This window comes from Nanorana parkeri, unplaced genomic scaffold (genome assembly GCF_000935625.1).
Source record: "Nanorana parkeri isolate BGI_ZX_2015 unplaced genomic scaffold, ASM93562v1 scaffold491, whole genome shotgun sequence".
NCBI lineage: Eukaryota > Metazoa > Chordata > Amphibia > Anura > Dicroglossidae > Nanorana > Nanorana parkeri.
Genome location: NW_017306759.1, coordinates 846,881 through 874,857, shown reverse-complemented (window position 1 = coordinate 874,857; position 27,977 = coordinate 846,881). Strand labels below are relative to the sequence as shown.

General features: G+C 44.1%; 2 protein-coding genes across 2 annotated transcripts in view; one reads left to right on the top strand and one right to left on the bottom strand.

The window, feature by feature from the left end:
- The first annotated feature begins 31 nt into the window (after positions 1 to 31).
- LOC108790671 (extracellular calcium-sensing receptor-like) lies at positions 32 to 17,965 on the top strand. Its single transcript, XM_018560984.1, has 10 exons — positions 32 to 166; positions 1,768 to 1,897; positions 2,220 to 2,371; positions 2,477 to 2,565; positions 9,024 to 9,245; positions 10,826 to 11,117; positions 12,193 to 13,029; positions 15,431 to 15,658; positions 15,740 to 15,863; positions 17,013 to 17,965. The coding sequence occupies exons 1-10, from the start codon at positions 32 to 34 to the stop codon at positions 17,963 to 17,965; spliced, it is 3,162 nt and encodes a 1,053-aa protein (XP_018416486.1).
- A 5,192-nt stretch (positions 17,966 to 23,157) lies between these two features.
- The window catches only part of LOC108790670 (extracellular calcium-sensing receptor-like), a 13,279-nt gene continuing 8,459 nt past the window's right edge, over positions 23,158 to 27,977 (bottom strand). The window contains exons 5-7 of the mRNA XM_018560983.1: positions 27,545 to 27,772; positions 25,853 to 25,976; positions 23,158 to 24,062 (exon numbers count right to left, since the gene is read on the bottom strand). Coding sequence (XP_018416485.1) covers positions 23,158 to 24,062; positions 25,853 to 25,976; positions 27,545 to 27,772 — 1,257 coding nt within the window. The remainder of the gene's footprint in view (positions 24,063 to 25,852; positions 25,977 to 27,544; positions 27,773 to 27,977) is intronic.

The following is a 27,977-nucleotide window of genomic DNA, read 5'->3' as shown; positions in this document are numbered from 1 at the left end:
CCGACTGCAGTGCGGTGATCGTGGATCGCGGATGCCGTGTTGGAAGACTGGATCCAGTGCTGACTTCAGATCATACTCACTGTTCTCCTGGGTAAACTATTTCCCCTCTCGAGGATATGTGCTGACAGTGCTGAACACTCCAGATGAACACCTCTCTCCGGGATGGGTGAGAGGCCTCTGGCCTATGCTTACTGAGAACACCAAACACTGAGTCTGTTACCGAATACATTTGGCCACAACGTTGGCTAGCCGAAGATTAAACCACTGGCCAGTTGGTTAGGCACCCAGGTACATTGGGACTGAGACAGGGTTTTACTCTAACTTTTATCCTGTGTGGGGGGGAACTGTTGTCAGCACAGCCATTGCTGATCTATAGTCACCCTTCTAATTGAATCTACTATATATTTAAAGTGTTTAATGATAGAAAGTGTATTTGTGTCTACATTATTGCTGTTATTCACTTCAACATTTCAAGTAAACTGTGTTAAACCATCTCAAGGTGTGCTGGTGTGCTGTGGATCCATCATAGAGGTTTCTTATAGAGGAAACACAGGGAGATCCATTAGTTCTATCCAGCCCACCAAGCCCACCAAAGTCATGCCCCCAGCCCACTGAAGCCTCGCCTCCAGCCCGACAAAGCCCCGTCCCCACCAAGCTAGTGTGAAGGAGGGAGGAAAGAGGAAGGGAGGAGCCCGGAGGAGCCTCCCTGTCCCTCACTTGCTTGTCACTGCTGAGGCATCGAGATAGATATCCTCAGTGCTTTTTTTTGCTTTTTATGATTGGACATCTTGGACCAATGGCGCTTTGCCATTGATTAAATAATCCACAGAGCTCAAGCTTCGAACATAGAGTAGAGGCTGTTGCAGCTCTTGCCTCACTGTGTTAGGTTACACAAGCAATGGGGGAAGCCCGCTGCTCTGTAACCTAACTTAGCTGTCAAAAGTCAGATGAAGCACTGCCTGTAATTAACAGGCAGCGCTCCGTCCATGACAGGTAACACAGCGGGGAGACATTCCCTTCTGTGTAACCTGTTACAAGCCGCTCTGAATGGAGAAAAAGCTGTCCTGCATTGGGTATCATTGATCGAGAAAGAGGGTGACGCTACAAGTCATTCACTGATCTCCTCCCCGTTTAATGAAGCCGGAAGCGACACTCATTGCATCACTTCCAGCTTTTCAGCTGTCATTTCCCGACTAGAGAAGCAGAATCTGTACTTGAATAGCTTCTTTGAAGTCCAAAGGTGACATTAGTGGTATGATAGACCCCTAATGTCCCTTTAAAGGAAACCTGTCACCAATAATATCCTATATTATCATATCATATAGTGGGTTTGTAAGTGATAGCAATGAAGGTACGTAGAAAAATAGTAAATAGTTTAAAAAAAAATAAAGTTAAATAAAATAAATGTAAAGATGTAACTACAGTGGTACCTTGAACCTTTGAATCTACCCAGTTACTCCGAGCCCAGGCTGTCATAGCCCCCCCCCTTGGGGGGGGGGGGGGAGCGTAGAAGATTACAGCACTGAATGGAACTCATGTGTCATCACATGAATGCTGTTTAGTGCCACAGTAAGGACGCCAGCTGCCGCTGTCAGAGGAGAAGATGAAGAGGCTGTGACATAATTGGATCTTCTCCAATCTTTTCAACTTTACAGAAAATGAAAAAAAGAAAATTGGCTGCAGTTAGGCTTTAAAGTGGAACTCAAGCTAATTTTTTTCTTTGAATTCCTGCCTTCTGAATCAAAAGAAATTCCCAATTCTGTGTAGGCTCTCCACACTCGAGTGCTGTTACCCGTTTCCTCCTCGGTCCAGCGCTGGTGGTTCTCCAGAACTCCAGTCATGCCATTCTGCCCATCTCCTGTGAGTCCAGCTTGTTGTGTACACATCCCCTTCCCTAGTGGGTACAACATCACATGGGCTGGGTTCCCTATACTGAGGATCTGAGCGGCATTCACATGTCATAGTCATGGAAGAATGCCCATCCCCTACCGCCACTAGAAGAAGAAGAGGAAGCTGCCATAATGTCAAGTGTATATTATTTAAAAAAAACAGAAACAAAATCATAGGTAAGGGAGGGGCTTCCGGAAAGCGGGTGGTTAAATTCTGGAGTTCTACTTTAATTACAAGATCAGTAAATGTGGTCACAGTTTTTTATAGGTGCAGTCATGGGATTGGCATTTTTAATTTGAGGTATCATTTTGTGTCTCTTTTATTTGCAGACTCTCATGACTGCATCAAGTGTCCATGGGACCAGTGGCCCAATCTCCAGAAGGTCAAGTGTCTAGCCAAAGAGATAGAAATCCTTTCCTACGAGGAGCCTTTGGGAGTTTTCTGGCTGCCAACAGTGTTTTCTCCTCCAGCATTCCACCTTGTACCTTAGGACTTTTCTTTAATTACAGAAACACTGTAGCCAATAATTTTTCTCTGAGTTGCCTTCTTCTCGTATCTCTTTGCCTTTGCTTCCTTTCTTCTTAAGGTTTCATTGGATACCCCCAGCCTGACAAATGCCTTCTACAGCAGACTGTTTTCGGAATGTTCTTTGCCTTCTGTGTCTCTTGTATCCTGGTGAAGACTGTCATGGTGGTTTTTGCCTTCATGGCAACAAAACCATGCAATCAGCTTAAGAAACTAAGCAGTCCAAAAGTGTCCTACATGATCATTACCATGTGTATGTTATTTCCGTTTGTCTTATGTGTCCTCTGGATGATTTTTGCCCCCCCATTCCCTGAGAAAAATGTTCAGACTCGACCTGGGATTATTATCATTGAATGTAACGAGGGTTCCCCTACAGCTTTTTGGTGCATGCTGGGTTACCTTGGCCTTCTGGCCACTGTAAGTTTTGTAGTTGCCTTCTTGGCCAGGAGGCTCCCTGACAGCTTTAATGAGGCCAAGTTCATCACATTCAGCATGTTGGCCTTCCTCAGTGTCTGGATTAGACATGTGCACTGCCAAAAAATTCGTTTAGTTTCGTTTCGTTTTAAATTCGGATTTGTGTTATTTCGTTTTTCAGGATTCGGGTGTGAAAGTCAATTCGGATTCGGAATTCGGATTCGGACGAAATTCGGTAGCGTTCGTACGAACGTTCGTTTCGTTTTCTGTTCTTATTCGTTTCGTATTCGTTTCGTTCGTTTGCCGCAAAAGTGACATTTGAGGGGGAAAAAATATTTTTCTCCTTCTCTAATGTCACTTTGCTCCAACGAACGAAACGAATAAGAAACGAATAAGAAACGAATAAGAACAGAAAACGAAACGAACGTTCGTACGAACGTTACCGAATTTCGGAAATGGAAATTCGGATTCGTTTGCATTCGTTATGTCTGTAATTCAGAATTCGGATACATCCGAATGTCCGAATTTCCGAAAATTCGTCCGAATTTCGATTCAGAACGAAACGAATCGCACATGTCTAGTCTGGATATCCTTCATCCCGGCCTACCTGAGTGCCAGAGGAAAGTACGCTGTTGCCATGGAGGTCTTCACCATCCAATCATCCAGCTGGGCTTTGGTGATCTGCATGTTTCTCCCTAAAAGCTTCATAGTGTTATTTCGACCAAGCATGAACTCTAGAGACTATCTAATGGGAAAAAACAAAGGCTGAACCATAATTTAATGTTTGCTAGAAAAGTTAGCATGATGTGACGGGTTAATTTTACTAAACTTAGATTTTCATGTTGAATTAACATTAACAAACATCGGCAAATGTAATTGTATAGAATCCCCCGTTGCTTGCACGAATCCTTTGATTGCTCCTTCATTGCCCCTCAAGCCTACTGGTACCCTTCCTTAAATCTCTTTCAGAGGTATGGGTCAGTGCTTCCCAAGACTTCACCCTTATTACCAGTTGTTAGTTTGAATGGACTTCATGATGCATTGTGGGAGGCAAGAGACAAAGTCACATTCTCCTCCATGCCAGGAAGTAGTTAGTTTTTAACAGAAAAGTAGATTCGTGTCTGGGCTGTACATTTACATAGGGGGTTATTCACAGAGGAGCCGAAGGATCCAGCTGTAGCTTCGGCTGATCCTTCTGCTCTCTTCAGCCGCCAGAGCCCTTCGGTTCAGTTAAACCGAAGGGCTGTTTTACGGGCTAATCACAATAGCCCGTACAGCAGCCAAAGGTGGCCGAGCGGCTCAGCAAAGAAAAAAGGCATATGCTTTGGCTTGACTGAGCCGAAGTGACAGCCGAAGTGACAACTGAAGCGCCCCACAAAGGACAGCTGGGTGAAGCTGGGTGATCTCACGGCTGTCTCCGCCCAGTTGTAATGACAGATCAGCGTCCCCAAATGACAACTGGGCGGAGGCGGCCATGACGTCAGTTGTTATTCATTATTCATTTATTGTCATTCATTGGCCGGGACCTGCTAGAACACTCCAGCAGGTGTCGGCCAATAGGAAACAGTTGGGCGGGGCTACCTGTCAATGCTAGCTCCTCCCAATTGTTTTTCTTTTCTTTAAAAAAAAATCTATATTTTGACCCGGAGACTGCCAGATGACCCCGCTCGGAGCGCCGCACACCGGAGCAGCAGTGACGCGACGCTCGGCGAGGTAAGTAAGAAGACACCTGGCGCTGACTCGAGTATAAGCCGAGGGGGGCACTTTTCAGCCAAAAAAATGGGCTGAAAATCTCGGCTTATACTCGAGTATATACGGTATTTTAGTATTTATTTACATAAAAAAACATTTTAACCTTTTTTTCCTACTTTTTTTTCACTATTTTCTATTCTGCTCGGTACCACGGACGTACTGAGCAGAATAGCTGAGCCGAATGCCGCTCGGCGACATTCGGCTATTCACTCACTGCTGTTCGTCCCCTATGTGAATAGGGGCGAACGTCAGCGAGTGAGCTGCCGGAGGTTCGGCTCAGCTGACCCAGATGTTGGATCAGCTGAGTCAAAGTCTTTCTGCACTTCGGCTCAGCCAAACATGCAGAGCATGTTCGGCTGACCGAAGTGCAGCCAAAGGCAGCCGATGTATGACTGAAATCAGCCGTACTGAACCGTAGTGAATAGCCAAACGTTGCTCAGCTCACTTCACTTCGGCTGGGTTATTCACTCGACTGCCTTTGGCAACTTTGTATATAACCCCCATAGTGTTAACAAGCAGTCAATGAGCTTTAAAACAAGTCCTCACTGACCTCTGTAGCTGCAGGTACTATAAAATAATTCATTCTAGCACTTTCTCGCTTTAGCTCAAGTTGTCTCCCCCTCCTCACCCAACGGTGTTACAATTTGCCCCAATTTCCACTTTTGCTGGCCAAGTTGGTCTAAATAGTAAGAGAGAAGTGTAATTTGCACGGCCACAGCATCACCCCTCTTCTAGTATCAGCTCTTCTGCACAGAACATTTTACTGCTAGTTACTTGGCTTAGAATATTGCAACAAGGAATAAATGGCTTTATATGACATTACTCGATTACTTACCCAACTTACTGTTGGGTACCTACAGGCATAGGCCCAGTGGCGTAACAATCACCATAGTGACCCAGGCGGCCTCTATGGGGCCCGGTGCACAGTGGGGCCCCTCCAGATGCCGTGCGGGCCGCCTGGGTCGCTATGGGATCCTCTGCTGGTGGCTTTCACTGGCGGCTGAAGACGAACACGCCGCTGTTCAGACCACTGACAGTAATCTATGCAGCAGCACGTTCCTCTCCAGAGTCAATGAGAGCCAGCAGCGGCAGTGGAGGAGGAGGCGGGGGCCTGTGGTCGGCAGCAGGGGAGGAGGCGGGGCCCGGTGACGAAGAAGGAGGCGTGCCCGGCGATGGAGGGGGCGGGGCCCATCAGCGACTGTGGACAGGTAAGGAGTGCGACCAGCCCACCTGAGGGTGACCCTGCAGAGCCCACCATAGAGAATCTATGGTGGGCTCTGCAAGTTCACCCTCAGGTGGGATCTCGAGTGGGCTCTGCAAGGGGTATAACTATAAATCACGGGGCCCCATACAAAATTTTGCCTGTGATTTCTAGTTATGCCCCTGCACATGCCTATACAGGTATGAAAGCCCAACTTCACCTTTAGCAATAAAATAAATAAAATTGCCCAATGTTGTTGGTGTCTCTGGCTATGTCCTCCACAGACTCACCTCTCTGTCCTGCAGCTTGAACCCACTGTTATTTCCTGCTGACCACCTGGTGGGATCATTATTACATGACTAATGTTCCTTGCAGCATTTAGAACTGGCTTCCTAATTGGAAGTCCGGCTCTGCATGTAAAATAATAAAAAAGAATTATAAATTAACTCTCCGTACATGGAAAAACAACACATTAATATCAACCAAACAATATAAGAACAGAACAGGTTTTTCAATAGTTGTCCTTTGACATTTATGTCATTGTAAAGGACTCAGCTTTATTTTTTGTTGAGTATATCCTCCTGGGGACGTCTCTTCTTGGAAAGCATTCAGATCCACAAAACTGTTATTATAAATTGCTGTTTTCCTGCAGGAAAAAAATAATGACAGGCTAATTAGGGAATTGCAATCAACAGATACAATTATCTTTCTTTTATATAAAGGCTGATTTATGTACAGAGACATACTGATCACAGAAGGCTATAAGGAAAAATGAGGTAACCTATGCTGTGGCTAGGTGGAAATGGGGGAAATTAAGAAAAATGTTGAAGGGACTCAACAAAATCCAACATTAGTGTGCATGTCATTGAGTGAGAAAAGGCAGGAACATACAGTATTGTACTGACTCCATGCACAGTATTTATACACTTTTTATTAGGCCATATTTTGAAAAGGAGAGACAACAGTCTCTCCTTTCACCTTCACCTTAGAGTGTGTAAGTTCACAAATTTATTAGTGACAAATCACCTTAGAGTGTGTAAGTTCACAAATTTATTAGTGACAAATCACCTTAGAGTGTGTAAGTTCACAAATTTATTAGTGACAAATCACCTTAGAGTGTGTAAGTTCACAAATTTATTAGTGACAAAGAGCACAGACTGGAGCTCTATATATTAGCAAAGCACTGCAAACAGGATTTGAACGTGCTCATGGAAACCCCTTTGGATTAAAAGGCTAGCACCTTAACCACTCAGTTGTTGGACTACAATGTAGATAGAACTCTGATGCTTGGTCTGGTGTGGACATGAACTAGTCCGGAGACTTTCGCTTGCAGTGAACCTACATTGGTTCAGCTTCACTGCCACAAATCTTGCATGTGCCCCAGTGTAGGGTCACCTGTTAGCTGGTATTTGAAAGGTGAAAGTGGGACATGTTGTCGATGTTAAAATTAATACTGATACTCCACTCACTGATTCAGCCGTGTGTGCTAAAGTGTATGTAAAGGTCATTTTGTTCTTTAGTTTTGGATAGAGTGGTGACAGGTTAGGACCTTTGTCAAGTTTTATAGCTGCTGTGTCCTTGCTGGGGAAATGTACTCCTCTTTTTAGTTTGTTCTAGTAAGCAATGTCACAGAGACAGAAGATTTTAGAGTTCTCTCCAGAGCAAGAGGTGAGGGACAATTTTCCAATGGGTTTCAAAGAGGTTCCCACGGCACTCCTTACTGGTATGTCCCTTTTAAAGTGGGTGCTGCAGTGATAGTGGATGACACCACTTTAAATCCAAGTAGTAAAGTATATCACCAGCACACCAAAGTAGATCTTCAACGTGTGCTCATTTTATTGATGTACACACATCTCGTCAAGACTTTATTGTACAGACATCTCGTCAAGACTTTATTGTACAGACATCTCGTCAAGATTTTATTGATGTACACACATCTCGTCAAGATTTTATTGATGTACAGACATCTTCTCATTGAAGATTTTACTTTGGTGTGCTGGTGATATACTTTACTACTTGAATTTTCCAATGGGGATACCTGTTATTGGGACAGCGTTCTAAGATGGGAAGTCTATTCACTTTAGGGGGATATCTTCTCAATTAATGTTGCCTCTCCAGGACAGGAAGTGAAGGGAACAGCGGGCTTGTGCCCAGGAGTGTCCCTAGTCTTTCTTCCACTTGAGGCATGCAGCGGGGTGGGGGCGTGGGGGTGCTGGATGCCGCTAACAGCCGGGAGGGGAGATGTGTAAAGGCTTTGCATCTCCCAGCCTAGCTCTTAGCAACCTGGGACACTCTGGCCAACGTCCCGCCAAGCTCCTGACAACCAGTGAGGTCACTGGTTATCAGGAGCTTGATGGGATGCCGGCAAAAGCATCCCAGGCTGCTAAGAGCTGGGCCAGGAGATGTGTTTGGCCGCTACACAACCTTGGATGCTTTGGCTGGAAAGGGGGTGGCAGTCACAATGCACACATAGTTCAGTGTGCCTGCACCATTTGACCCAAAGGAATGTCACCTGAGCCTCAGGCTGCTGCATTAAAGGAACGGCCCTGCTTGTGCCTGTAGGTGGCAGTGGCAAAGAGGTGGCTTTTCTCTATTTAGTTATTGGTCACATATTTATTTTTCCCATCAGTAGAAATTCAGAAGATAAAATTATATGAAACATTTGTATTTATTTAGTAGCCAACAGCACAATGTGAAAAGTACCAGACGTAAAAAAAATAAAAATATATATATATATTTTTAGTATGCAAAAACACATATCCTGGTTGGGGAAATATCAGCTACAAAACACAACTCTAACCCATAAAAACAATAAAAACAGATGCAATACATACAAGCCCCTCCCATCATTTCCAAGATGATTAGATGCTTTTAATGGATATAAGAATAAATATTTAAACAAGCGCAAAAGATCTTGAAAGATACAATAAATACACATAAATCACATGGAATACAGTAAAAAATATATAAAAATAAAATAAGCCAATAATGTATAGCTAGCACATACTAGCACATTACAGCTAATAGCTCCTGGGAGCCCTTTTTTCAAAGTATGACTTTTTTTTCCACTTTAAGATGCAATATTTCATACTTAGCTGAATAAAAAAGAAAATGTTTGTATTATTTGTTTTATTTTCTATCTCCGACCATAATAAATAAATAAATAAATAAAATACGTTTAAAATAAAAACTGCATGTGTTCCCTTTAATTAAGGGCCCTGACATGTTCTCTTTCGTTCAGGCTGGAGTGCCATATATACTGCTGCTTGTGGCATCTGTTCCTCTCGTACCTCATTCCGGTCTCCTACTGCAGTGACATGGGGTGTAGACTGCGCGCTTCCCAACTCTCCGCAACCACAGGCCATGGGGACATCTTGATTGGGACTTTGCTGCCTTTCCATATTGATAAACTGTTCAAGAAATTCATGTTCAGAGAAGCCCCTTCAGAAGACATCTGCTCCATGTAAGACCCTATTGTATGTGAAATGCAAAAAATAGTCTACATCGTCATGGGGCAGCTTATGTATTTCTGTGCCATCCTGCAGCAATAAAGTCGACCGAGGTAGCTATTTATTTGATAAGATGTACTATGTATGTATGTCCATATTTCAGTTGCAAACAATTTGGCATCTTCATGGCTTCACAGGATTTACATACGGGGTTGGGCTCTAAATTCTTTAGCATGCCCCGATCCTGCTCATAGAGAATAATAGTGGCCTCCAGGGATTGCAGTTATTTTCTCATGCCAGGGTCAGTGTATGCATGGCATTCCAGAGCTCAACTGCAGGAGGGGGACACTACTCAGACCAGGGCAGTGAGATCATTGACTTGTCTGCATCTGCAACTGTATCTACTTACCCTTTATGGCCACATACTTGCGTACAACCTTTAAATTACCCCATGGTTTTCCTTTCCCTCTGTTTATTTCTTCCCTGTCTTCTCCTTTATCCTATACTCTTCTGTTCATTTCTCCCCTTATTTTCCTATCCTCCCTATACCTTTCTTTCCTCTCCTTTCTTCACCTTCTCTCCTTCTACTATACCATTTACTTTTCTCATTCCCTTCTGTACTTTTCCTGCATTCCCACCTCTTCTCTCATCCTCTTCCCTCCCATTTCTGTCCTCTCCTTTTTTCTCCACTTCTACTTCTGCTTTAGGGGTTCTCATGTCTTCTTTTAAAGCCTCTACTATCCTATCCTCTCTTCTATTCCCTCTCCTCTCACTACTCTCCTCTCCGGTACTCGTTTGTCCATTCCCTTGTTTTGCTGTCATTCCTTACCTTCCTTTCCTTTCCTCTCTTCTCTTCTCCTTTTCTTCTTCTACCACACCATCTACTTCATTCCTTTATCTACCCCTCTTGTCCTCTTCTCTCCTCGCCACTCTTTCCCTATCCCATCCTCTTCCCTAATCCTCTACCCTCAGACTTCTGTCCTCTCCTTTTTTCTCTACTTTTACTTCTCATCTCCATCTCACTTCTCATCCCATCCTCTCCTCTAATCCCTCCCCTCTCAACTTCTCTCCTCTCCTGTACTCTCTTGTCAATTCCTCCCCTTATTTCCTGTCATTCCCTTACCTTCCTTTCCTCTCCTCCCTTCTCCTTCTACCTTCATTTCCTCTCCTCTCTTCTCCATTTCTCCTTCTACTTTCCTTTCCTCTCCTCTCCTCTCTTCTCCTTTTCTCCTTCTGCCATTCCATCTACTTCATTCCTTTGACTCCACTTCCTGTCCTCTCCACTCTTTCCTATCCCATCCTCTTCTCTCAATTTCTTCCCTCCAACTTCTGCCTTCTCCTTTTCTCTTCACTTCTACTTCTTCTCTCCTGTCTGCGTCTCTTCTCCTCATTTTTCTACTTTCCCATCCTCTCTTTGAATCTTTTCCCTCCCACTTCTCCTGTCCTTCCTTTTTCTATCTTCTCCACAGTTCTGCTCCTCTTATCTCCTCCTCTCCCCTATATACGTATTTTTGGATCTCCAGCTTTAGAAAAAAAGAAAGCCAACATCTCCCTTCTCATTTCACATATTCAGTTTTGTTGTTTCACCCTCTAGGTTCTTCCTTGAAATGTTCCAGCATTTCCAGGCCATGAGGTTTGCATTAGAGGAAATAAATGGAAACCCGGATCTTCTCCCAAATGTCACTCTCGGATTAATTGCTTTCGACTCTTGTGCTGCTTTACGGAAAGAGCTGGAAGGAACAATGTGGATGCTATCGGGTCAGGTTCCGCCTATACCTAATTATAGTTGCCGTGACAAGCCACATCTGGCAGCTGTCCTTGGCCATACAATGTCCTCATCTTCTGTTCTTATGGCTCATATAATGGGACTTTATAGGTTCCCACAGGTAAGAAAGACATTCTGAGTTTGTGAAGGATGTTGGAAGAACATCATGAATAATGTTGTTTTTAGTGTTTGGGTGGAAACTTCTAAAGTTTGGAGGTAGACAGGCCTCCATTTTTAGTGATTTAAAAGTGCAATAATAGATACTTAAAAAAAATAAAACATAGTAAAAGTGTTAGAACGGGTTAGAAACTGTTTTTTTTTTTACAAATGCCCGTGTCCCCATTATGGAATCTTACTGTTTTTAACTCCTGGTGGAGGACACAAATTAGCATGATGACAACTTTTTCACAGGTTTGCAATTGCTAAAAATCCAAATGACTTTCCGTTCATGAGCATTTGACGCTTGCACAGTAAATGCAAATGTCATCCGGATAATCCAACATCATTGTTGGGACCTGGTAATTAATTTGAGGAAGGAATAGCATATGTTTTTCTATCTTTTACCCTTTTTTATATTTTTCTTTTTACATTTTTTCATTTTTCCTCATGGAGGGATTTGGATTTCGTCAGTGAAGACCTGACCCACACCCTCCATGCAGCTGTGCTGCAACAGATAACTTCTAATAGTGATCTACTGCTGGCTGAAATCAGCCAGCAATAGACCACTATAGCAGTGATCCGTTGGTGCAAAGAGATGCTGTTCAGAGCTGTCCCAGTCTCAGTACTAAGATGAAGTGCCGTGTCATCACTTGTGATGTCACTACTCTCCCAATGTAATCATAATGCGGGAACATTGTGTCTACATCGATGTGCTGCAAGTGCTTCTATGGAGTGCTGTATAGGAAGGTCAGAAGCCCAGGGCTGAATGTTTTAGAGCCTGTGCTTAGTGCTGGATGCTGGCTGTTACTGAAATGCAGCAGGTCCAGCCAGAACTCCCGTACAAGACCTGCAGGAGTGATGGTTCTAGGTACCCTTTAAGACTGTGCTGGGACAAATAGCTGCTGTCCCAGTACAGTTTTAGAACAGCACCTTGGACTTAAGTGGTTAAAGGCAAAATGTTTTGCATAATGATGACCTTGTGTTAAGAATTTAAATTATTTTAACATTATATACTTTACCTCTGCAATGTTTTACAGATCAGCCATTTTTCTACCAGCTCCCTGTTGAGTGATCGAACCCAGTTTCCGTCTTTTTTCAGGACTGTCCCCAGTGACACTTTCCAGTCACAGGGCCTAGCCCAGCTCATACTACATTTTGCATGGACTTGGGTAGGGATGATTGCTTTAGGAAATGACTACGGCCAGCAAGGTGTTCAAGTTGTCAAGGAGGAGCTCCTCAAAGCTGGTGCTTGTGTGGCCTTCACAGAGTTCATCATTGTCAACAGTGACGACAGAAACATACCTCGTATCACTAGGGTCATTAAAGGGTCAACTGCCAAGGTCATACTTGTGTTTGCGAATGAGCTCTACTTTGCTCTCCTTGTGGATGAAATGTTAAGGCAACATGTGCCTGGGAAGATTTTTGTGGCCAGTGAGGCTTGGTCGACCTCAACCATTTTAGGGGTGGAGAAATATTCTTCACTATTGGTGGGCTCTATTGGCTTTGCCTTCTACAGTTCTGCTATTCCCGGCTTTAAAGAATTTGTGACCCATATCCGTCCTCTTCCTGTCAAAGGTCCAGGCGATAATCTGAATCAGATATTTTGGGAAAAAACTTTTGGATGCAGATTTTTGGATCAGATGAGTCTTTCTCAGCCACGGAACAATTCTACAAAGTTATGTACAGGATTTGAGGATCTCAGCACTGTAGACAATGTTTACACTGATATGTCTAATTTAAGAGGGTCTCTTAGCATCTACACTTCAGTTCAGATTGTTGCCAAAGCTCTCCATGACATGAGCACTTGTCCGGAAAGTAGAGACCCTTTCTATAACAGAAATTTTACAGACATTTGGAACTTCAAGCCGTGGCAGGTGAGATTAGTTAGTTTAACTCAAAAGACAAGCTTTTATTAAAATGGTCAGCCTGATGGCTAAGCTACATGGAGAATTAGTAATTTGCTGCTCAGTGAATTTATTTTTCTGCAATTGTGTAATTTACCACACATTGTGCTGAAAAAAGGATGAGTATCAGTCTCCGATGACAGCTGATTCCACCCCCGAATCGCCGGCCTGGACTCCTGTGACAGCTGACATCTGTCTCCGCCCCCACACCGCCGCTCTCCATCCTGATTTGTCACAGCCGAGGAGAGCTCAGCCTCTTGTGATAAGCCGGCCGCTCACAACGCTCTCCCGCACCGCTCGGCCTCCTGTGACAGTTTCTCTCCTCACTGCTAGATGCTGTGCTATGTCAGAGGAGACACAGAGCAGGGCACAGTGGTGTGGAGAGAAACTAAGGGGGTTATTCACTCAGCCGAGTGAATAACCGGGCCGAAGTGAAGCGAGCCGAACGCTATTCGGCTATTTACTTCAGCCTTGTATGGTTGATTTCAGCTGTACATCGGCTAAAATCAGCCGTATATTGGCTGCCTTCGGCTGCCTTCGGTCAGCTCTGCATGTTCGACTGAGCCGAAGTGCAGGAGGAGTTCGACTCAGCCGATCCGACATCTGAATCGGCTGAGCCAAAGCTCTGGCAGCTCGCTCATTCTCATAGGGGCTGAACGGCAGTAAGTGAATAGCCGAATGCAGCAGAGTGGCATTCGGCTCAGCTATTCTGCTCGGTACCTCCGAGGTAGCAAACAGAATACAAAAAAAGTTAAATGAAAGACAAAAATGTTGAAAAATTATTTTAAAAATATTTTAAAATAGGAAAACTCCCGCCGCATAATGAAGCATCTGACAGATGCCGGAAAAAAAACAACAATTGTGCGGAGCTAGCGGTGATCTCGAGCTCTGCACAACTGTTTCCTATTGGCCGGCACCTGCCAGAATCTTCTAACAGGACCCAGCCAATCAATTACAACTTCAGCTCCATAGTGAATAACCCTCTATATGTCCAAAAGTTGAAGCTGAACCAAAAATTGATCTTTCAACACAATAATGATCTGAAAGACTGTAATCCCTTCACCTCGGAGAAGCAAGCGGGTTCTGTAGCCTGAGGCTTTCACCAAACGGGAGAAGAGGACATACATCTTTGGCCTCCATTGGATAAGAATAAAGGCTTTCGACCATCAGGGATCTGGTGAGTGCATTCCCTATAGGGGACCTGCCTGCCTTTTTTTTTTTTTTTCCTATCGTTTTTTCGTTGCACACTTCATAATATTGGACATTTCTTTTGTTTTTTTCCCATCCTTCTGGGCTTTTTTTTGTTTTGAAGATCGGAGAGCTTTAAGAACTTTGGGTGCATTTTTTATATTATAAGTGCATACTTCGACTTATTTTCGAAAGAAAACAACACAGACTGTTTTATATTGTGATATATTTATTTCTCACATATATGACACATGTTTATTTATTTATTTAATATTTTTTTCACAATAATATTTTTTTCACATATATGACACATGTTCTTTGAAGATTTTTGTTTATTTATTTAATAAGGTTCATGTATGACACGCCTTTTATGACACCTGCTGACACATTTTATAACGTACTATAAGTTTTTACACAAATATTTATTATATATACACTGTTTCACGATTGCTTGACACGGAGGTGACACCATATGATCCCTACCGTTATCTAATTTCCTGAAGGGCATTTAGCGCTGTACACTTCATTACACCATTATTCTGTAGGCTTTTAGCCTGAGTTCAGCAGCTTTTTTCCTTTTTGGTTTTAGAAATTTTAGCTCCGGGGTCATATTAATATCTATTTTAAATTTTAATCCATCTTAATTTAGTTTTACTATTTCCGTTAGCGCAAGTTAGTTTGGTTCAATGATCTGAAACATACTAGCAAATGCACCATGAAATGGCTCCAAAAGAAGAAATTGAAGCTTATCAACTAGTCTCGATGGTAATGGTAAGGTAATTGACTTGAAATGGGCAGTTCCTGCTAAAAAACTAATTTTTCCACATCAACTAAACTTTTCCCATGGTCTGCATAACTTAAATCTAAAATCAACCAAAATGGTGGCCGCTAACATCATCACTGAGTGACCACACAGGCTCCTGTGGTGAAATACACAGTACACAGGAAGTACTATCTTGTGCACCACAAATTGCAACATTCAATGCACCTGAGGAAATTTGCTCCCCCCTCCTCCACTGTTTATCCTGCCCACCTGTCAGCCAAATGGTGGACATGCTGGATAGATTCATGGTTTTGATTGGTGTTTTGTACTTGGCATACCAAAGTTGGATAGAGGTGGCAACAACCGAAACATAATGAATATTTCAAGGTCATCAGTTCTTAATATTCTCTTTCACTACAGTTGAAGCAATACATTCAAAACATACACGTCAAGCTTAAGAATGGAAGAGAGGTCTTCTTTGATAAAAATGGGGATCTTCCGGCAGTATATGATATAGTGAACTGGCAGCCGGGATCGGAGGGTGTCATAAAGAAGGTCAAGGTGGGAAGCTACGACACATCAGTCACCGATGGAGACATCTTTACTATTAACATAAGCGCAATCACATGGCCTACAGGAAAAGGACAGGTATGGCATGGAGGTTAGCATGAATTTTCAAGATATATTCATTCTTAAGAAATCTTACCGATCTTTGTATTTTTTCTGAAGATCCCAACATCAATCTGCAGCGAGAGTTGTTCTCCGGGTTTCAGAAGAGTTGTTAGACAAGGAGAACCTGTATGTTGCTTTGAGTGTATCCTGTGCCCCAATGGAGAATTTTCTAACAGAACAGGTTAGTATTTAAAATACATCTAGAGCCAAAGATTTTTTTTTAGATAGTGCATGGCAATGTTTCTCAACCTTTTTTCATGCATACTTTCTAGGTAGGGATGCACCGATACTAGTATCGGTGCCGATACCGAGTATTTGAGCGAGTACTCATACTTGCCCAAATGCTCCGATGCCTTCCCTGATACTAGAACTTCCAGTCAGAGGTAGATTTCCTCTGACCGGCAGTGCCATAGAGGAACATGAAGCCACCTGGCCGTGTGATCAGGAAGCTGGGTGGCGAGTAATGACCTGCCTCCCGGCTTCCGCATTGTCCAGATAGCCATGCCCATTCTGATTGGCTGGGAAGCTGGCTTCCTGGCCAATCAGCATCGAGAAGGCCGAACACCCAGCTCCATGCCAATTGGCCTGGAAGCCAGCTTCCCAGCTAATCAGCATCGATCCGGCTGAACAGGCGGCCCCATGCTGGTTGGCAGGGAAGCTGGCTTTCCAGCCAATCAGCATCGAGCTGACTTACTGGCAAATCAGGAAGCTGGGAGGGGGGTCATTACTGACTCGATGCTGATTGGCTGGGAAGCCAGATTACCGGCCAAGCTCAATCAAGCAGGTTAGACAACATGGAGCCAGCTTCTCGGGCAATCAGATTGTCCGGGAAGCTGGCTCCATGGCAGCAAAAGCACCCTTATCGACGAGTACCGAAAGCAAAGTATCGGTATTCATACTCAATACTAAAAAAACGGTATCGGTGCATCCCTATTTATAGGAATGCAAAATCTCTAGACACCTCAGTCAAGCCCCAAAATCCATACCAGATCGTATCGCAGATAGGGAACTGGTATGGATTGTAAAGGGGGCCCCCCACAAAACACAAAAAAGCAGGCCCCTTTGAGTCCCTGTTTTAAATCAGGAGTCCGCACCCTTTTCACATCAGAATCCCCTTTTCACATTAGAAGCCCCTGTCACATCAGGAGCCCCCACATAGCCACCTCCTTTCACATCATAGCCCCCCCTTCACACCTCATGCCCCCCTTCTTCAGAACCTCCTTAACATTAAGATTAAAGTATGGCTTTAGAAATACTTTAAGAAGTTGTTTTAAACATTTTCATAAAAACAAAACTTGAATTGGTCTTTTTGTTTGTGTTTCTCATTCAGACTCAGATGACTGTTACAAATGTCCCCGGAACCTGTGGCCTAATGCCGAAAGATCCAAATGCATCCCAAAGACAATTGAGTACCTTTCTTATGATGGGCCATTAGGTTGCTCCTTGACTGCTACAGGTGTCTCTTCATCCTTAATGACAGTTTTTATCTTGTGTCTGTTCTTTCACTACAGACATACTCCCATCATCAAAGCCAACAACTACTCATTAAGTTGCATTCTTCTTATGTCTATAGCCCTCTGTTTTCTCTGCTCCTTAAATTTCATTGGATATCCTCAAACTCTTACATGCCTGATGAGGCAGGCAGTGTTTGGTATGGTCTTTGCAGTCTGTATTTCTACAGTTCTGGCCAAAACCCTCATGGTTGTCTTTGCCTTCATGGCCACCAAACCTAATAGCAGACTCAGACGATGGACAAGTCCGAAGGTGTCCTACATGATAATTTCTACTTGCTCTGTTATGCAGTTATTGTTATGTGTCGTGTGGTTGACTTTGGCTCCTCCATATTCAGAATACAACACCCAAGCCCAACCAGAAATCATTATAGCTGAGTGCAATGAGGGTTCATCAAGTGCTTTTTGGTCCATGTTGGGTTATCTTGGCTTGCTGTCATCAGTCAGTTTCATTGTAGCCTTTCTGGCTCGCACACTCCCTGATAGCTTCAATGAGGCCAAGTTCATCACTTTCAGCATGCTGGCCTTCCTGAGTGTCTGGGTGTCTTACATTCCAGCTGCTCTTAGTGCTCGTGGCCAATATGTAGTGGCCATGGAGGTCTTTGCCATCTTATCATCAAGCTGGGCCCTGGTGATCTGTATGTTTCTTCCAAAATGTTTCATCATATTGTTTAAACCCAGCATGAACTCTAAGGAATATCTCATGGGCAAAGACAAACCAGGAGCAAAGCAACAGTTACAAAGCCACATCTTACCAAATGTATCTAAATGAGCCAAATGGACATGGAGTTTAGCATTCATGGCCAGGTGCTGCTCATAATAACCACAAAGGATGGTGCTGTTCAGGATCCATATGTAGGAAGCAAAACGCCAGCAGCGCTCCAGCTATTTGTTTATGTCAATATACCTTACTGTAACTGCTAAGACCCAGATGACCCGCCCCACCCACCTAATGTGTCATAATTCTAGCAAATAGTGTCAATAAATGCTATGCTAATTCATAATAATGTGTAGGACACCTTAGTGTTGATGTACTTAAGGTTGCTTTGCAAAGTCAATTTTCATTGTGTAAGGGAACTGACATTTAGGGGTTTATTCACTAAGCTGCATCGGCTCCATTCGGCTCACTTCACCTCCCTTCAGCTCGGCCGGGCAGCCTCAGCACATTGAGCCGAATCGGAGGGAAGAAGCAGTTTGCCTCCGCCGATGCAACATCTGGATTGGCTGAGTGTTTGGCAGTTCTTTTCCTGCTGTTCACCCCTCTACAGCAGGGACTGAATTGCAGAACGCTCGGCTCATGTTTGTCATTTCGGTCATTTTATTCAGTACATCACAGGTGAAAAATGTGATTGTTAACAAACAAAAAATAAAATTAATGCGGGGTTCCCTCCCCAAATTATACCAGACTCTGGTATATGTTAGGGGGGACCCTTCATACAAACAAGCGCCCCCCCCTCCCTCCTGCATCATACCAGGCCACATACTCTCAACTGGGGAGGTTGCTTTTCCAGGGGGGGGGCCCCTGGTGAATAAAATGAAGTTGATCAGATCAATGGAGCTATCAAACAGTGCAAGCAGCGGGGGATTCGTCCATTAATGCTTGTAAGCATTGATGAAGGGATCTGTCCTTTTCTTTTCCTTCAGTCCGCGGGTTGAATGAAAAAAATAGGAACGTGTATACCTGGCTTAAGACTAGTAGTCAGTGGCAGTAGTGCTAGGGAGGCATCTTCTAGGGAGGCACCGATACTGATACTTACCAGCCAATCAGCATGGAGCCAGCCAAACAGCATGGAGCCGGCTTCCCAGCCAATAGGGAAGTTGGGCCATGGGTGATGACTCCCGGCCTGGCTTCCTGTTTGTCCGGGAAGCTGATTCCATGCTGATTGGCTGGGATGCCTGCTTCCCGGGCAATCAGCATGGAGATGGCCAAACAGCATGGAGCCGGCTTCCCAAGCAATCAAGAAGCTGGGCAGGGGTTAATGACACACTGCCCAGCTTCCTGTTTGCATGGGAAGCCAGCTCCATGCTACCAGAAGTACCGGTATCGGTACTCGAAAACAGCGAGTACCGAAATATAAACATTAGTACTCGATACCCTAAATCCTGTATGAGGTGTATCGCTAAAATCTTCATTATTTTATGTTTAGATCCACTTTAAAGTAAGAGAACTTTCAAAAGAATGGAAAGAAAGACAAATATTTTGGCACAGTGTAGAATGAATAATAAACTTTATTGACTGCCCCATAAAGCCTTGAACTTCAGTACATAGGAAAGTGGGTTTAGCGTTCTCTACCCAACAATGTTGCATCTTCCAAGGTGTTTGAAGTAGAATAACAGAGCTAAAAGCTTACAGTAGTTTAAACTGACAGAATATGCCGGGCTATTGTAGATAAATGTCCATCTTTTAAAAATTGATAAGGTCGTCACTCGCACATCGAGGTCCAATGCACCAGATATACATGGCATCATATACAATATCGATCTTTCGGAACCCTCAATGGTTTCTTCATCAGTAAATATAGTTTTCTTCCAATAGAGACAGTTCTTGTATACAGGCTGCTTGTATATGTTGAGGACTCCAGTGGAAAGACTTTTCTGTTATAATTTCTGGTTCTGCTCCTTCTTACTTTGGAATATTGGATGTTCACAGCCACTTTGGGGTGCTTTCACCCCCTCTGTTGCCTCCTTTATTGACGTGAATTCCAGACAAAATCACCACCTTCTTGCAATCTTACATTTTCACTTTTATCTAACTCTTTTAACTCTAATTTCTGATATTCTATACTTCTACTTTCTATCACAATTATTCATTTTTGTTACATCCTGAAAATAAACGGTAAAAATAAATTCAACGCAAATGCAATCAACGACTACCTATTTATTGCAATAAACTCTAATGCTGAATGAGATGCACACTGTCATTCACAGAAAGGGTGAAGAGTTTGGAGAAGGCCGGAGAAGTGAACAATCTAGGACAACATAGCTGAACTGGAAAGTGATCTGAATTGGAGAATTTTTCCAAATCAGCGATGTTGTCCTAGATTGTTCACTTCTCCCGCCTTCTCCAAACCCTTCTGTGAATAATCCTGTTAGTATTTATTGCCTGAGGTATAAATCTGAGGTATTATAATTAGGGCTGTGGAAATTAAAGATTAATTTCTCGATTAATCGTTAAACTTTTTGATCGATTAAAACTATTTTGATCGCTAATGAAAACACTCACCTCTCCGCCGGCTCCCGGAGTCCCGTCGGCAATCCGGTGACGCCACGGACATCTACGTCACCGGACTCCTCCCCCATTCCCCAAGTGGCTCAGTCGGCTAACAAAGGGAAGGGGGGAGGAGTCTGGTGACGTCGATGTCCGTGGCGGCTAACGAAGGGAAGGGGGGAGGACGATGTCCGTGATGTCACCGGACTCCTCCCCCCTTCGTTAGCCGACGGAGCCACTTGGGCCGGTGAGTTTGCCCAAGAAACTTTCTGCATGAGCGCCAGCCAAGGCATTGGCCTATACACATACAGCACAGCAATGAAGTAATAAAATGAACTAGGATCACACTAATCCAGCACGTTATTATTCTGAGTTGCCCCACTCAAGCGGTGGCCATATTGAGTGGGGCATGTGAGATAAATAACGTGCTGGATTAGTGTGATCCTAGTTCATTTTATTACTTCATTGCTGTGCTGTATGTGTATAGGCCAATGTAATTGGATAATTAATTTGTTATATTAATCAAAATTAATCGATTAAAAATGTTTTGATTATTCGAACACGAAAATTTTAATCATTACCAGCCCTAATTATAATCTACATATGTTTTCTTTTATTTGTAGTTATTATTATACAGGATTTGCGCAGCGCTTTACAATATAAGGAAAACATTACAAACACAATACAATTCAAGAGGGCCCTGCCCCTGAGGGCCTACAATCTAAGAGGGATCGACAAGTGATACATGAGGAGGGAGCTGTGTGGGCATGAATTGTCTGAGAACGTGATGGTTGAGCGGTTGGGTTAAGGTGGGATAGGCTTCCCTGAAGAGATGAGTCTTAAGGGATCGCCTAAAGGCAGTCAGAGTGGGAGGCAGACGGACAGGTTGGGGTAAAGAGTTCCAGAGGATGGGAGAGACTCTAGTGAAGTCCTGGAGGCGAGCATGGGAGGAGTTGATGAGGGAGCTGGAAAGCAGAAGGTCAGCTCACAAGTTAAGTCTTAAAAATTGTCAAAAGTTCAATCTATACAGACACTAGATGAATGCATCATATTGCCACTGCAATTTGAATTTGATGGTCGAATGTGGATATGAGTGGCTTTGGAGGAGGGAGTCAGGGGACTCAGTAGACATGCCTGGGACTTGGAGCCAAACAATAGTAACTGGCCAGATCTAACCCAGCCAATTGAGTCTCTCTTTATGAAAGTTTAGTCAGGGGATATACTGTATAGTATGGTCAGGGGGATCATCGGGACTTGATGGTGTCTGGTCAGATAGAGTACAGGTCATCCTATATCTGCAGGGAATTAAACAACACCACGCTCTGCATCAACTCTTGTATCATACAAGGTGCCAGCCATTAAATTGTGGTGATTTACTAAAGTCCAAAAGATCACCAAGCATGTGTTCTCTACAAACAGCCAATAACAGATCCAATGGTTTAGTGATTTGGTATACCTTTATTAAATGACCATCTCTAAGCCAGTGTAATTCTGGCCAGGGACCGGCTGTTGTCTTTATCCAGAGGCATTGACAGATCCATTCCCACTCTAATGTTTCAGCAAAGTGCTGGGACTGGCCTTATCTTCTTTCAAACTGGTATGCAGCAAATGTGAATAGTTTGCTCCCTTTATCCACAGAACAGGAAACAACCTTTATGTGCTAAAACAGAGCTCCTATCATCAGAAGTCCTCATTGCCACTTTTTCAGTATAGCCTACATGGCTTAAAAGTTGACTGGTTTGTTACAATTGGTGATGGCTTCTCACTATTATGTATGGTCAGCATGAGTGAAATATGTAGCCTTGTACACTATCTATTGCTTTACAACCAAAGGGGAGACAATACAATACAATACCATACAAAAGGATTAGAAGGCCCCGGCTCATGAGAGCTTACAATCTACAAGGAGGGGCAAGTGGTACAGAAGGTAATAACTGTGAGGCATGAGCTGATTGAAGGAGTAGATGCACAGTTTTTAAGATGAGGTGGCTTCCCTGAGTTTTCAGTGATCACCTAAGGGGAGACAGATTAGGAGATAGCTGGATAAATTGTGGTAGGGAGTTGCAGAGGATGGCAGAGGCTCCGGACAAGTCTTGGAGGCGAGCATGGGAGGAGGTGATGAGGGAGCTAGACAGCAGCAGGTCTTGGGAGCAGAAGGGAGGATGGTTTGGGTGAAATCTTGAGATGAGGTTGGTGATGTATTCGGGGGCAGAGTTGTGGATGGCTTTTTTTATGTTGTTGTTAGTATTTTGAATTTTATGCATTGCACTTTTGGAAGCCAGTGGAGGGATTGGCAGAGAGGGGTGGTGGCCACTGAGCGGTTGGTTAGGTTGATGAGTCTGGCAGCAGCATTCATGATACACTGAAGAGGGGACAACCTGTTTAGAGGTAGTCCAATGAGAAGGGGGTTGCAGTAGTTGAGGCAAGAGATGACAAAGGAGTGAGTTAGTAGCTTTGTGGTGTAATTTTTTAATAAGGGACAACGTTTGGAAATGTTACAGTTCTATGAATTAGGCAATTCTATGAATTAATCTGGGAATATAAAAATCCCAAAGTAAACATTTTTTAGAGTTTGGCATGCAACCTCATATCCTCATCAAGTTACTTAGTTGGATTCTACATTACTTGCTGCTTTTGCCCATGATATTAGTAAAGTAGGTAAGGATCAATTCACAACTTCCACCACCCACTGGCTACCACTAACATATTTCAAAATCAATATAATTTTATGTTTCTTATCTTGTGTTCATTGCATTCTATATTCTCTGTTTTCCCAGAAGATACTGTTTGGTGTTCATATCAGGCCGGAATAATATGATGAAACATTTAGGGAGGAACATACAGGTGACGAGAGCCCAAGCAGAGAATATTATAGCAAAAATCTCCATGGCAATGGTGTATTTCCCCTGAGCACTGAGAGAGGCTGGGATAAAGGATATCCAGACACTGAGGAAGGCCAACATGCTGAAAGTGATGAACTTGGTCTCATTGAAGCTATCAGGAAGTCTTCTGGCCAAGAAGGCAACAATGAAGCTTATGGTGGCCAAGAGGCCAAGATAGCCAACCATACACCAGAAAGCAATTGGGGAGCCCTCATTGCACTCCACAATGATGATTCCTGGATAGGTGTGAATGTTGTGTTCTGGGAAAGGAGGTGCAAGGGACATCCATGAAGTGCATAAGATGAACTGCAAGAGGGAGCAACCAAGGATTATAAAGTAGGACACCTGAGGTTTTGCCCATTTTAATAGACCACTTCCTGGTTTTGTGGCAACAAATGCAATAACCACCATTATAGTTTTGGCCAAAACACAGGAAATGCAAAGCGTAAAAACCATCCCAAAGGCAGCCTGGCGAAAAAAACACTTTTTAGATTGGGGGTAACCAATAAACATTAAAGATGACAGGAAGCAGAAAGAAAGAGACACCAGAAGTAGACAGCTTAGTGTGTAGTTATTGGCTTTCACAATAGGTGTATTCTTCTTTTTAAGATAGAGGCCTAAAATGGACAAAGGTATTGTAAACAAGGTGATGGAGAAACCAGTGAGCGTGGCACCAAGTGGCTCCTCAAAGGAAAGAAACTCAAAGGTCTTTGGAAGGCACTTGTCTCTTCTCTGATTTGGCCACATGTCCAATGGGCATTTGTAGCAGTCCAAGGAGTCTAAATAAAACATAATAGTAAAATCTTTAATTGCATGATAGACTCAAACCAAGTCCTACACAAGTTTCCTAACAGATGTAATTATCCAACCATGAAATAGTTTTCTTCCTTAGCTCCACCACTCTGTTTATCTTGAGCATAATCTCACATTTTCTGCTGTTAAACAAAGAGACCACATTGCTGTTTACCTCAAGATTCAGATTTGTTGTGTCACTCCAGGGGACAGCAGTCACATTATAATGTATGTTTGGACAAAAAAAATATGAAGTAAATCTGTTCAATTAGGGATGTCCCGATACAACTTTTTTAAGACCAAGTACAAGTACTGCCCCTCATGTACTTCCCGATACCGTTTACCAATACTTTTTCTTAAAGGGACATGTGACATTTTTTCTAAAACAACACAGACTGATGATTTTAGGGCAGTTTCTCACCAGGGCTAAATACAGATGTCACCAGAACTGAATACATGTCCACACAGCAGAACACATGTCTCTAAGGCAGAATGGCATTCTGTTTTGGGGACATGTATTCTGAGAATAAATGTTCCCAAAGCAGGATACATGGCCGACGGACACAGTCTGGACGTGGAGCCCAGCATCGCCGGTCTGGACGTGGAGGAGGCCAGGCCCCAGCATCACTGGTGAGGTGAAGTGCCCGCAGAGCCACTGCAGATGTCCACGTCTCCCGGGTGAGATCGACACGCAGCCTGGTGAGAGAAATTCTGCTTTGGGGACATGTATTAGCAGAACATATGTCCCCAAAAGTAGAATACATGTCCCCAGGCTGCGTGTCCATCTCACCCGTGCGATGTGGGCATCTGCAGTGGCTCTGCGGGCACTTCACCTCACCAGTGATGCTGGGGCCTGGCCTCCTCCACGTCCAGACCGGTGATGCTAGGTCCTGGCCTCCTCCACGTCCAGACTGTCTCCGTCAGCTGTCCAGCTGACTATCTCCACTGCTGGGCCCCCCGACCTTCATCCATTTCCCGGCCCAGGCCCCCCCTGTCAGTGGGCGGTGGGAACCCCCAGCTTCGAGCCCTGGGACAACCACCCTGGCTGCACCGTCGGTAGTTCCGCCCCCCCAGGGCTGCCCATGGCTGTGCCTGCTCCAGGAAGGACCCCAGCAGGCTACCGAGGTCCCCACAAGCTGGCCGCTGCTGTTTAAAGATTTAAAGAGATGGTATCGTCCTTAAGAAATGGGGCATTTTCACGAGTACAAGTACTCGTGAAAATGCCTGGTATCGGCCCCGATAACGATACTAGTATTTTTCAATACATGCACATTTCTTCATGCTGTGTCTCTTTAAAACTGCACCAATTCCTGAAAATACCTGGTGATCTGCTAGAAATCCATTAAGCTCCTCACCTGTTTGGCCTGACAACACACGTGTCTCTGCTGCACTGTAATCCCAAGCAGTGTTGTCAGTCCTGCGCAGTTCTACTCTACTAGACTACTGAATGCCCCATCTCTCTCTTCATCTCCATAAAATAGAGGGGAGGTGCTCTTTAGTAGAACTGGGCAGGGTTGCTTGTTCTGATGCTATGCCTCAGCTGTTTCTCTTCCAACCCTTGAGAATCTGGTGTAGGGTCTGACTGCTAGTAATGGGCACTGGGAGTAATTGCCAAGATCGTTTGCTCATAACGAGCGCTAAAATAAAAAGAATAACATGCAAGATTTTTTACGTTTTTGTCCCTTTTCAACAATTTTGCCAGTAAAGTTAAATCCAAGCTGCACAAAGCCACAAAGAAAAACATTAGAAATCCCCTAATTCTTCAGAATCTTATTACCAGTTTCATTGGAGATCTCTCCAGGTGGGCAAGGAACACACTGATAGCAGCAGACGGGTTGTCCTCTAATCGTAGCCTTCCGCATCCCAGGAGGACAACTCTCACTGCAGACTGACAAAGGAACCTTACAAAAAAATCAGATATTGTGTTTGATTATTTGAAATAGAACTTTAAATGATATATAAATACAAGGATTCTTCCACACAAGACACAATTTAGAGGGTCAGTCCACTCAAAGTGGTATTTTAGTTATACATGGAATCTCTAATGGGCCTAATCACCCTCTGGCATCTTTTGTTTCTTAGGGACTCCAAAATCAAGATCCACCACCAAATTTCCACCATAATACCTCACTCTGTTCCCATCCATCTTCAAATTTTGGTGTGTTCCTTTTCACACTGTTTCAGCTCCTGCAGCATTTTCTATCCTTGTAATGCTGTAGCTTGGAAACTCAGACATTGGGTTTTCGCCTCAGTCCTCAAAGAAATTAGAGGCCAGTATGTGGTTTGACCAGGGCCGGAGCTAGACTATTTTGCATCCTAGGCAAGACCAGCTACTTGCACCCTCCTCCCAGCCCCCCTCCAGCAGCGCAGCCCCCGATCCCCCGTGCACAGGCCCCATTCTCCTGCCGGCTAACTTCCACAGGCAATAGATGGATGTAAGCAGCTGGGACAATAGCCAGACTGCTATTGGCTATTTTCATTTGAAATAGCCAATAGCAGACTGGCTATTGAAACACTGGCAACTGAGGAGAGGAGCAGACCTGAGAGAGAAAGTTGTCTCTCAGTATTGCTCCTCTGCTCAGTGGGCGGGTGCAATAGACAGCATGCTATTGGCTTTTGCAATTTTAAATGGGGGCGGCACCGTGGGGGGTGAGTGGTCAAGGTTGCGTCCTAGGCAGCAGTGCGCCCTAGACGGCTGCCTAGTTTGCCTAGTGGCAGCACCGGCCCTGGGTTTGACCCCTCAGGACCTATCAAACATAAAATTTAGATCCAGAGGCGAGGAATGGGTGGAGGACCTGGAAAGGAACAGGACAGAATATTGGAGGGTGGCATATGGAGGGTTGAGGTATTACATTATTAGAGGGCTCAGAGGGATAGAAAGGAACCGTAAGAAGGATTTTAGGGCTCCCCAGACCCTCTATCCTCTAAATCAAAATGTTTGGATATCCTGTGGATTCCAGAAAGTGCCACTGAAGAGAGTAGTTTTCCCATCCTCCCACTACAAATGTAATGTTTTAGTTAAGGCTGATAGGAAATGGTAAGACGATTGCCATGTTACCTTAGTGGGATAGAAGGTCTTTGGGGACAGTGGAATGGTTGAGACTGTTACACGATGGGTACCCATCTGGTAGTATGGTGCTTCCCCTTGGTCTACTGTTGATGGTTCTTACCTGGGGAGGCCCAAGGGGGAAGTAAACGTGCTAAATTTTTGTACCATCCTTGGCTCCTTAGAGTTTTTAGCAACCAGTGACACTCTGTCCAGCTTCTGACAACCAGTGAGGTCAGTGAGATGGGCAGGACGCTGACAGCAGCAAGTAATGTGCACTACTAGAATTGCCACCACCCTTCCCCCCTGCCCTCAGGTGGCGATAACCCTAGGGACACTCCTGTTTGTCAGGTAAGATAGTTTGCAAATGTTTTTGTGTATCCTCTTTCTTACAGTTGTGCAATAACACTATTCTTATAGTACCTGGTCCTCCGAGGATGCCCACATAACTTCACTACTGTTGATTGTCAGGATGTCTCCATTAGTTGATGCAGTATCATAGCTTCCAACCTTAACATGCTTTATGAGTCCGTCATCACTTCTCTGCCAGTTGACGATATCGTACACCGCTGGGAGATCTCCATTTTTATCAAAGAAGACCTCTCTGCCATCTTTTAGTCTTACTCGGACATTCTGTATATAGTGGGTCAGCTACACGGATGAAGAAGTCAGCACAACATTACATAACACACTTACTGTGATAGGGTTCTAATGGGTCAGGGCTGGATTTCCAACAAGGCCAACCAAGGCAGCAGGGAATAGAGGGGCAGCAGGGGGGTAGAACTCCTATCTCCCGATGCACGGGACATGCAGTTCCGGGCACCGGGGGGGGGGGGGGGGGGGCATTGTTTTTAAT